This window comes from Heterocephalus glaber, unplaced genomic scaffold (genome assembly GCF_053883595.1).
Source record: "Heterocephalus glaber isolate CG9 unplaced genomic scaffold, H.glaber_assembly_v1.0 deba00001733, whole genome shotgun sequence".
Lineage (NCBI taxonomy): Eukaryota > Metazoa > Chordata > Mammalia > Rodentia > Bathyergidae > Heterocephalus > Heterocephalus glaber.
Window position 1 is genome coordinate 971779 of NW_028258444.1, and position 12081 is coordinate 983859.

General features: G+C 34.9%; 1 protein-coding gene across 2 annotated transcripts in view; it reads left to right on the top strand.

Moving 5' to 3' along the window:
• Mrps35 (mitochondrial ribosomal protein S35) overlaps positions 1-12081 on the top strand; it is a 51629-nt gene that overhangs the window by 4929 nt on the left and 34619 nt on the right. For both annotated transcript variants that reach the window (XM_021252093.2, XM_004874681.4), the window contains exons 2-5: positions 1922-1968; positions 3241-3408; positions 5684-5744; positions 9454-9593. In XM_021252093.2, the coding sequence (XP_021107752.1) occupies positions 1957-1968; positions 3241-3408; positions 5684-5744; positions 9454-9593 (381 nt within the window). In that variant the 5' untranslated portion in view covers positions 1922-1956. The remainder of the gene's footprint in view (positions 1-1921; positions 1969-3240; positions 3409-5683; positions 5745-9453; positions 9594-12081) is intronic.

Genomic DNA, 12081 nt, shown 5'->3' on the forward strand with positions numbered 1-12081 from the left:
GGTAATACCATATACAGGGATTAAGAGGACTGAAAGAAAGAAATTGAGAGCTCTGCCAAACATGTTGTAGTTGCAGAGTCCATTAAATATCTTCCATCTCTCTTCAGTTCTCTCTGTTCTCTTAAATTTTAGCTGTATTGAATTTGAATTTGTTTACTTAGATTTTCTATGTTCTCTTGCTTTCTTGAAACACTTGTATTCACCTGTTTGTTCCCCTGGCTATCTGCTGCTCATCTCTCAAGTTTTAGCTTAAAGTGTAATTTCAAGGAGGTTTACTCTGAACATATTAGTCAGCATCTTCTGGAGAGAAAGAACTAACAGGATTGTTGGTTGGATGGATAGATGAATGGATTAGGGAAATTGGCTTATATATTTATGGAGACTGAGAAATCTTGTATTAGGCTATCTGCATGCTGGAAACACTGAATATCGGTAGCATGACTCAGTCCACATCTGAGCTCCGGATAAGCTAGAGAACAGATTTGCCTCTTTTCTGCCTCTCTGTCTTACCCTCTCTTCATTGAAAGAATTGAGAATAGATCTTCCACACTCTGTCTCACATCAGCAATCTCCTCTGCAAATGCCTTCACCCAGAAATAGTGTTTTACCAATTCTCTGGATATCCTTTAATCTAGTCAAGTTAATATCTAACATTAACCATTACACCAGCTAATTTCATTTCCTGTTATATGTATCCAGAATACTGGCACTATTTATTTAGATTACTTGTTAAAAATTTGTCTTATTTGATAGATTATACATTCTGAAAGTGAGAACTGTTTTGTTAATTCCTAGTTTCTAGTATATAGTATCACTCAATCTTTGAATAAATGAATATTGTGAGATGAATAGAAATATATCAGATGAAGAAATGGGGAGGGGAGAGGGAATGGGAGTCAGGCAGCTGCAAGAGAGCCACGTGCCAAATACAGAGAACAGAAAGTTCAGAGAAAGACCAAAAGGTCTAGTCCTGGGAGTTCATTGTAGCTGTGGAACCTTGTAAAAGGAGAGAAGCTAGGGGCAGTATGAAAAGCCTTGTATACCATGCTCTTGTGACCTTAACTTTTTGCTCTTTAGTTTTGTTGACTGAGAGTGACCTCCAAATAGGAATAATAATAGTACTTATATTTGTCATAATGAATGGGATTAAATGAGAAAAATAGTTTTTAACACAGTGTCTGCATTTGAAAGTACTGATAAATGTACCTATTATTTAGTACAACAAAACATTTCAAGAAGCAGAAGGTAAATTTTTGGTGGTACTTGGAATAAGGTATTTTAAAAGGTGCAGTCATGTTATTTAGTAGGAATGACTGAGTTTTGTTGGTGTCATTGTAGCATTAGCAGTTCTAATGTACAGTAAAGAAAAACTGAAGGATTGTGTTTCTTTTTTTTTTTCGTACCAGGGATTGAACTCGGGTCCTTGCGCTTGCGAGGCAGGCGGCAGAACCACTGAGCTAAATCCCTGGCCAGGATTGTCTTTCTGACAGAGTAATTCCAAATATGAACAAGAGATTTATAATTAGGACATTTCAAACTAGTTATTGTTGGGTTCAAAATCCTTAATTCTAACCTTGATATTTTATCTTGAGAAAGTAAGTTCATTTTGCTGTGAACCTTAAAACTTACAGAAAATATTTTTAGGTGATGTGTTCACTATGTCAGCAATTATAATAAAAGCTTTCTGAGCTTTTGTTTTTTTTTGGTACCAGGGATTGAACTCGGGTCCTTGCACTTGTAAAGCAGGTGGCAAAACCACTGAGCCAAATCCCCAGCCCCCTGAGCTTTTGTTTTTCACTAAGATGATTTTATTCTTTTAAGTTATTGTTTAATTTTTGTCACTGAATATTGTGTTAGAATTAGGGAATAATGATTGATATTGAACAATTCTATAAATATTCCTGTCGTTATTATCTTTTAGATACAGGAGAAAGAACATCCAGAAGTGGAAGGCAAATGAGAAGACAGGTAAACAATTTATGTACTCTATTATATACTATCTTTTTTTTTTCTTTTTGGTACTGGGGATTGAACTCAGGACCTTGCGCTTGTGAGGCAGGCAGTGGAAGCACTGAGCTAAATTCCCTGTCCTATTATATATTATTATCTTAATGATTTCTGAAATTTTAAAGTGAGACAGATATAAGATACAGAAGTCTTCAGAAGGTTACTGGGTGACTGCACCAGCTCTGGTAGGGGTTAGTCTTTGATTTGTGTGTGTGCATGTGTGTGTGTGTGTGTGTGTGTGTTTGTGTCCAGAGAAAGGAGGAGACTCACATACTCCCAGAAAACATATATAAAACAATATAGAACTACTCTATTTTTGATAGTACTTTTAGTAATGATGCAGCTTGGGTATATACATGAGTCCAGGAGAGTGCTGTGTCCCCACCCCAGTTATATACAGTTGTTAATCTAAGCAGGAGGACCCTGTGAAGAAGTCCAAATTATAAGGTCAGCGGATAAGCAGGGAGTCAGAACAGACATTAGTTAAAAATTAAATGGCCCCAAATTACGATCATCTTCAGCAGTAATTTTTATAGGAATATTGCTTCAGGACATATACTGCACTGATTTTGATATTGCTTAGGTGGATATTGCTCCTTAAGCCTTAGTTTTGTATGTTGGCCATCTTCTATTTAAGACTGTTTATGTATGTTAATGTGATGGATTAAACTATCCAGTAGTTTTTCTCTGGGTCTAAATAATCTCTCATGTATTTGTTCTGTCTAACCCCAATTTACTTATTTCCATGTTCTGACTCTTTATCTTTATTTCCAAGTTTTTATTGACCTCTCATGTAATGACTTCCATCAAAAACTTTTAGAAATTATATTTAGAAATATATAAAGAAATTTGGGTGTAATATAATTCTAATATATAAATATTTAGAAATATATTGAAAGTCTAATTAAATAAATCAATTTTTAGTGAAGGAAGTGTGATATTAAAAGTGATCTTTGCCAGACGATTTTTAGGTATGTTTGGTGTTTTTTCATTCACATAGCAGCAGATTAGTTGGAAGTTAGATTTTATATAGTTGGATTTTTTTCTTTTTTTTTTGGTACGGGGATCAAACTCGGAATCTTGTGCTTGCGAGGCAGGCGGCGGGACCACTGAGCTAAATCCCCGGCCCCTAGATTTTATAATTAGTTTTTATTTCTCATAATTGCAGCTTTTGCTTTAAAATTAGGGAATATGTTCATATTTTTAAAATCTTAAGTATTTTATGATTCCTAGGCACTACCTCCTAGAACAGAGAAAATGGCTGTTGACCAGGACTGGCCTAGTGTTTACCCTGTTGCAGTGCCCTTTAAGCCCTCTGCAGTGCCTCTCCCTGTTCGGATGGGTTATCCAGTAAAAAAGGGTGTTCCTATGGCAAAGGAAGGAAATCTAGAACTTCTAAAGGTAAGATAAGTTGCTGGTTCATTGGCTAAAACTAATACTTAAATGAATGCTGACCTTCCCTCCACTGATACTCTTATACTTTAGGATTCAGAACATAGCAGCTTACGGAGGCTTTAAAGTTTTTTCCAGGTGATAATTGTTGGCAGGTAAGAATGTAATTAATCGGTCATATGATTTCTTTTGTGGCCTTTTCTGTTGTATCTTCTCTATGTTGTATTCTTTATTTCTTTATTTATTTTTTGGTACCGGGGATTGAACTCGGGACCTTGCACTTGGGTGGTAGGCGCTGGAACCACTGAGCCGAATCCCTGGCCCTATGTTGTATCCTTTAAATGGAACTAAGAGAAGAGAAATAATCTTAAAGTTAGAATTGGGAAGTAAGGTTCCACTTTTAAAATTGACTTTCCAGAAAGGGTAGAATATTACTTAATAATATTGTTATAGCCCACAAACTTTAACTTCTTTACTACTTAAAGAGAAATATGTCATTTTAAATGTTTCATTTGGTAGCATCTATATGATTTATGAACTAAGGTTTTGTTTGTTTATTTTTATTTTTTAATTTTTTTTTAATTTTTTGGTACCAGGCATCAAACTCGGGTCCTTGTGCTTGCACAGCAGGGAGCGAAACCACTGAGCTAAATCCTCAGCTCTGTTTTTTTTTTTTTAAAGAAAATACAGATACTTAATCTGGGCATGCGTATCATAGATGGTTCTTTTACAGTACTTATAATAGAAGTTATACAGTAGGAAATGAGTTCTTTCCCATTAGGTAAGAGTCTTTGTGAAAAGCAAAGAAAAATTTGCTAAAAGATGATGTTAAAAAATGAGACAGGTTCCTGCGAGGTCCTGAGTTCGATCCCCGGTACCAAAAAAAAAAAATGAGACAGGAACAGAGGGAAGTGCTATTTTTCTGCTGGAGATGGGTAAAGAAAATTTGGAAATGAAAACCTTTCAAGAGACACAAGAAAGCAAACATTGAGGGAAAGAAATCTTCAAATGAAAAGAAAAGAACTTAAAAATGTCTTTGAAAAATGTCATTGAATGAGAGAGACTAGCAGTACATTTATTATAATGCCGATAGTCGTGAATAAACACAAAATTCCAAACATCTATTTCTGGTGATATAATTGAATATGCTTATTAACTGAGCACTTATGCTTATTAACTTAGAGTACTTAGAACAATGCCTGTAAGTTCTTGTAAACATTAGGTATTATTATTTTGTTTGGAATCTTGAGGTTAATATTTCAAAAATAAAAGTACAGAAAATGAAGTTATCTATCCTGTAGTCCCAGTGTTCAGTCCCTATTTTCTCTTGATTAAAATAAATATTTTCTGATAAGCATTCAAAATATCAGACATAATTCTTAGAGTCACATTCATTTTGTTCATATTTTCTTTCCAAATAAGACTAGGAAAAATTTTCTCTTTACATGCTTACTATTCAAAAAATATGGTAGTAAATGTTAATTATTTATTTGAAGGAATTAAGTCTCTGACCTTAATTTTCATTGACTCCATGAATATAATTAGGTAGCCTTTTAGCATATCATAATAAGCATATTCCTAATTTCATTAAACTATTCAGTTAAGATTTACTAGCTTCATTTTTTCATTCATTAAATTTATAAAATGTTTATTATGTGTAAAGTGGAAATGATACCATGCTAACTTTTCTAGGAGAATTGGGATGATTAAACAGTGATCTGTGTCCTTAAGTGCTTTCAGTTTTATTAAGGAAATATTTGTGTATACCTGTAGATTGATGACAAGAAGAATATTATAAAAATTATGTTTATTTTTTCAATATGATTGCTACCATAGGTTACTTGGTAAAGGTGAAAGATTTATATGATCAGAAGATACACCAGAGTATCATCATATATTAATTGGTACAGAATGTATATCTTAAGTTTGTTTCTTTTTTTTTTTGGTACGAGGGATCGAACTCGGGTCCTTGCACTTGCTCAGCAGGCAACGAAACCACGGAGCTAAATCCCTGGCCCCAAGAAGTTTGTTTCTTGAACTGGTCACATCTGTGTCATAGAATTAGTGTAGTAAAAGAACTGTCAGATTTTATTTACCATGTGACTTATTGGGCCTATGATTTAGTTTTATGAGAAAACTATCTTTCCCATGTTTTTATGACAATTAGCCTGATTTAGTGGCACATGCCTATAGTCCTAGCTATGCAAGAGTCAGGAGGACAAGAATTTGAGACCACCCTATAATTTATTTGGTATAATTTATTCTTTAAATTTCTTTGCTTTAGATCCCTAATTTTCTGCATTTGACTCCTGTAGCAATTAAAAAGCACTGCCAAGCTCTTAAAGGTAAGTTATTGGTTAATATAAATTTTGTAATTGACTTTGAAAATAAAACTAAGAATTTTAGGTCTAATGAGGTAGAGCCTTATAATCTGAGTTGTTATAAATTTCTCTTTTTTTTAAAGGATGATAAAATTTATTTTCAGTGAGTTTTTAGCTGTCAAATCTGCAAAAACTTTTTGCTGACCACTCTACAGGACATTATGAATATTAAGTAGAAGTTGGAACTATAGTCTTTGCTCACAGGTAGATGAGGGACTTACTGTTATAGAAAGCATATATAAAAATACTGAAGTTTTGCCAATAGGTACAAACGAATATAATTCAAACTAAAGATAGTACAGAAGGATATTGAGTGGCAGAGCAGTCAATGGGTTCAGTATTAGGGTACCTCAGAGAAGAGTTATCGTGAAGAAGTTGTTTAAAGTTGTAAAACATTAAAAGTGATACATGCATGTGCTGAATCAAAAACAGAAGAACCTATGATGAGAAGCATGTCCCATGTGCTTTCTTTCCTATCCCCAGCTTCTCATCCCAGAAGTGCTCCCTTTTAATCGTGATTTAGTGCTAATAATTACTTCCAGAGAAAGAGTATTTATTTATACTTACAATGTATACTCTGCATGTTATGTAACATGCAAATGAATAAGTAATAGCAATAATCACGACATTATGATTATTGTAGATTAATTGGTTTTAAATGGTATCTTTTGATTCCTAGGTGTAAACATAGGTTTCATACAGCACTTATATTATGACTCCTACTTTCTGTGTGAATAGAGATAAAGGCAAATATTTGTCTAATTTGCATCGGACTGTACATAGGTTAAGTACATTTCAATTCTAGTTTACAGCTATTATTGATTGACTGTACAGTTCAATTGAAGAATTAGTACTATTAAATAGTCTTAATATATCCATGTTGACATAAAAGTATATAAATGTTAAGTACACTTGTTAAGATTTCTAAGGGAAAAAAAATAAAACCCAGAAATATTTCATAGATAGCTTAATTATTCTGGAAGGAAAACTGGATAGTGAATGTAATTGTGATTATATTTGATCTTTTTTCTTTGGTACCAGGGATCAAACTCGGGTCCTTGAACTTGTGAGGCAGGCGCCGGAACCACTGAGCTAAATCCCCGGTCCCTACTTTTGATCTTTTAGGAGGAACTTTCATTCGAAAAAATTGGAGAGGACTGGGGATTTATTTAGCTCAGTGGTTTCAGTGCCTGGCTTGAAAGAGCAAGGTCCCAAGTTCGGTCCCTGGTACCAAAAAAAAAATTGGAGAAAATACAGAGATCCTAAAACAGGAATAGTAACCTTACTCTTGAAACAAGGGAAGAGAAATCTATTTCATTTCATTTGCAGTCTTTGCTTTCGAACCTTAGAATGGTTTTCTGTCCCCTCAGAGTGTTCTTCTGTGTTCATCTGTACTTGGAATTGGACCTAGAAGTTATCACTATTCTAAATTTGTTCCACATTTGGTGCAAATCATACATGACTCTTTATTCCTTTGTAAAGCCCTTTATCAAACGCATTGCTATGCATTGTGAAAAATTTCATTTCTCCACTTTAAACGTTTTTAAATATATGTTTATAATCTAGCAACTGATCATTTAATGAAATATTTTTATAATGATAATTAAATGAAAGGCTTTTATATAGCATTCAGAAAAGTAATGTTATTTTTTATAGTACTTAAATTCTACAAGCCTATGGATTTAGATTGCATCTTCCAAAAAACTCAAAGCCTTTTCAAATATTTTTTCTCAGTTATTTTTCAGAGTAGGTCAGTTTTTATATCTAACTTGCAAATGGACAATCTGAAGTATGGGAACATTAGAAGATTTACCAAAACTTTAAGAATCAGTGGCAGAAGTTAAATAAAAACAAAGAGCTTTTAAAGTCTATTCCTTTATCAGATGAATGGTGGCTGTAATCTAGGCAGTTTAATTTAGCAACTATAATTATCATTTGGTGATTAAAAAGACTTATCCACAGTTTAAAAGAAGAACAAAGATTTATTCCAAAGCCGAAAGCTCTTAGTATTCTCCAAACTGGTTACTCTTACAGAATGCTTGCCAGTGATACATCTTATGGTGCAGAATGTTGGAATTGGTCCATAACAAGAATGAAATTCAACTCAGTGGTCTTAATCTGTTCGTTTTTTTAAATGTCAAAATGTTCTTAATTCCAAAGATATTTGTTTGCCTTCAGAGTAACTTCAGTATTGATCTTTTAAACAGGGCAGGGCTGGGGATTTAGCGCAGTGGTTTTGCTGCCTGTTGTGCAAGTGCAAGGACCCGAGTTCCATCCCCGGTAACAAAAATTAAAATAAAAAAATAAAATAAACAGTATTTAGGGAATGGGGTGACCTATGCTTGCTTTGTAAGCATATAATTAGTCTCAGATATCAGAAAGTCTTCATAACCCAGAATGACATTTTACTGACTGATTTAAAAATCAAACCTAAAGCGAGCTAAATGTAGTACCTACTATTAGAAAGTATTATCTTTGGGAAATATTACTGGCAAAATACTAACTGTCCTTGGGTTATCATGCAGAAGTGTTCCCACATCCACCTGTGATGATGGTCAGCCTTTCCTACATTTATTGGAGAAAGCATGGGTCCATGAAGTTTAACATGTTTGACCCAAGAAGGCTACTGTTTTTAGTTCTTAGAGTGAGACCAGTTAAGCAACAAGAAGGGGAGCCTGATAGTGTTAGGAATTTACATCGCAAGCTAAATGCTCCCTACCACACTAACCTGGTAGGAATAGAGCAATAGGAAGTCAGCTGCTGATACTTGTGGGAGGCTGGGAGCCACCCCCCAATTGGGCCCTGATTCAGAACCTCTGTGCTTTAAAAAGCCGTGTTCACAGTGCTCAGAACTTCCTGTTGTGGCTTAGGTCTCAGACCCAGTCCCAACTTTCCACACCTTTTGTCTTCCCCAAATATGAGAACAAAGCTTCTCCTCTTTCCATAGCTCCTTTGGCACATAGAAATCACTTAGAAGAAACATCAGGTACTGTATGGATCTATATAAAAATGACTTAACGTTTGTATCTGTTTGAGTCTTTATTTAATTCAATTTCTGGATGATTATTGACTACATCTCCATTCCATCTTAGAGCTTTTCCAGAGCCTCTTTTCATTTCTTTCAGCTGGTCTTTCATAGTCTTCATTTGGGAGTGGATTTTCATTTGAGATTGTTTTTCACAGGCCTTAATGCTCTGAACACCAAATTGTTCACTTTTTAAATTAGCATATGTTTGTAATGCATAATAGTTACATTTGTTTACTTTCAGTTGGTAAGGAAGAATTAAATTGACCCCTACTAGGTATATGGAGAGCTTTGATGTACTTCCATTAAGGCATGGTAACCCCCTTTTTAAAAATTTTGAAGAACCTCATGCATGGTAAGCACATCCTTTACCATGAGCTGCACCCCCAGCCCCATAGGTCCCTTTTTTTAATGAACACACTGTTCCCCACAAAATCTATCTGAAGTTTTTGAATTTAATTTCATAATTGGGCTTTATGAAGAAAAGAGATGAAGATGTATATGTAAAGTGCAGAAGAGTATCTCTGCTTCCGTTTCATATGACCTGAGAGTGATATCAGTAATTTGGTAGTGTCTGGTACCATGCTTTACAGTGACTGATAATTACTTGGCAAAATCATGATTGAGATAATTTTTTTAAATTCTCAGATTTCTGCACTGAGTGGCCAGCTGCACTAGACAGTGATGAGAAATGTGCGAAGCATTTTCCAATTGAAATTGACACTGCTGATTATGTTTCATCAGGACCATCTGTTCGAAACCCCAAAGTACGAGGAGTAACCTTAAGGGTAAGAGATGGTTTTGTTTTGTTCTGTTGTTTTGTTTTACCATGCTGACGATAAAACCTAGGGGTAGTCTACCAATGAGCTAGATCGCTAGCTTTTTCTTTTCTTTTCTTTTTTTTTTTTTAAGACCGGGTCTCACTAAGTTGCCTGGGCTGGCCTTTAACTTGTGATGTCTCTACTTCAGCCTCCTGCCTGGGATTACAGGCATATATTACCACACCCAGTTAAGATTGTTTGAAATAAGAATCATTATAATATATTATTTGAAAATGTATTTTGTATGTGATTATAAAGCTAATGCATATTTGTCATGGAAAAATGTAAGTATTTTAAACCATAGAATAAAATATTCTATTCAGAAATAATACTGGTTAACAACAATAGGTCATTTTAATGTTTATAGGCAACCTGTATTGTATTTTGATTGGATAAAACCGTATGTATTTAGTAGTCTGTTCTTTTTCACTTACTAAACATTTCCCAATATTAGTAAACTTTCAAATTTTATTCTTTTTTTTTTTTTTGGTACTGAGGCTCAAACTCAGGACCTAGCGCTTTGGAGGGAGGTGGTGGAACCACTGAGCTAAATCCCCGGCCCTTACATTTTATTCTTAATGGCTATGTGGTATATAAATAAGCATCTGTTATGAGCCATGACGTGTTTGAGGCTGGGGATGCAGTGTCGCTGTTGCAGTGCTGGGGAGTGTCCTCAGGGCCTTGAGCATGCTAGGCATGCTGCCAACACTGACCTGTATCCTTGTCCCATAGGAGTGCAGGGTTGATCATTTCTGATATAACCCTTTTCCTAAGCCTTAGATGAGAAATACAAGAAGTTCACATCGTAGATCCATCATAATTTAGTTAAAGCATCTATATTTTGGGGTATGGGGCACTTTAATTTATTTCCTTCCTTCTTTCCTTCCTTCCTTCTGGGAAGGTGCTAGGAATCAAACCCAGGGCCTTGCACATGTTAGTCATGCACTCTACCACTTGAACTATGTCGCCAGCCCCCATAGTTTTTTTTTCTTAAAATTTCGTAGTGATGGGCTGGGGATTTAGCCCAGTGGTTTTGCCGCCTGCTGCGCAAGCGCAAGGACCCGAGTTTGATCCCTGGTACCAAAACAAAAAGAAAAAAAAATTTTGTAGTGAATAGCTATAGAGATTAATATTTGTATATATTCCTATTTATGTTCCCAAGATACCTTTCTAAAGAGAAAACTGTTGAGTTACAGATTAGCTCTTTTGAATTTTATGATATATGTGGTAAAACTCCTGTTGGAAGTGTAAAAAATATAACAGTAGATTGTAAGAAAGCCTATTTTCCTATACATGCACCAGTCTAGATATCTAGATACTATTAGTACCAATCAATTTATAAGTAACAAATTTGTATTTAAAAATGACATGAATACTAGTGAAATTGAGCCTGTATTCCTTTGCAAAATGCTTATTTTATCATTTGCCCATTTTGGTGGGGCATAGTGGACATCCTTGTCTTGTTCTTGATTTTACAGAAAAATCTTTCATCTTTGTTCTGTTTAATATGATGTTGACAGTAAGTTTTTCTTCGGGGTTTTTTGTTAGTTTTGATTTTGGTTTCTTTTGGTACCGGGGATTGAACTTGGGACCTTGCGCTTGCAAGGCAGTCAGTGGAAATACTGAACTAAATCCCTGGCCTCTTTGGGGTTTTTATTATGAATAGGTGTTGGATTTCCTCAAAGCCTTTCTCAGTGTCTATTGCAATGATCATGTGATTTTTGTTCTTGCTTCTGTTCATGTGATATCCTAAGTGTTCTTATTTGTGTATATTGAATCATCCTTGCATTCCTGGAATGGAGCCTATTTGACTATAGAGTATATGATCTTTTTTATTTTTTTTTTGGTACCAGGGATTGAACTCGGGTCTTTGCACTTGCGCAGCAGGTGGCGAACCACTGAGCTAAATCAATCCCCAGCCCGAGTATATGATCCTTTTTGATGATTTGTTGCATTCAGTTTGCCAGTATCTTGTTGATGGTTTTTGCATGTATTCATTATAGACCCTGGCCTGTGGTTTTTTTAGTTGGGTCTTTGTTTTTAAGGATCAGTGTACAAGGGCTGGGGATGTAGTTCAGCGGCACCGTACTTGCCTGGCAAGTGCAAGGTCCTGAGTTCAATTTCTGGTATTGAAAAAAAGAATCAGTGTACTGCTAGCTTCCAGCAATGATTTTGAGAGTACTACTTTCCTTTCAGTTTGAAGAGTATTTGCATTAGGTCTTCCTTGAAATTCTGGTAGAAATTAGCAAAGAATCATTGGGTTTTAGGCTTGTCTTAGTTGATTTAGTGCTTCAGTTTCATTGTCAATTATTGGATTATTCAGGATTTTGTATCTTGGTTCAGTTTTGATAATTCATAAATATCTAGGATTCTATCCATTTCTTCTAGATTCCTCAATTTATTGTAATACAGCTTTTCAAAGTACTTACTGATAATCTGCTGGATTTTGGCAGGG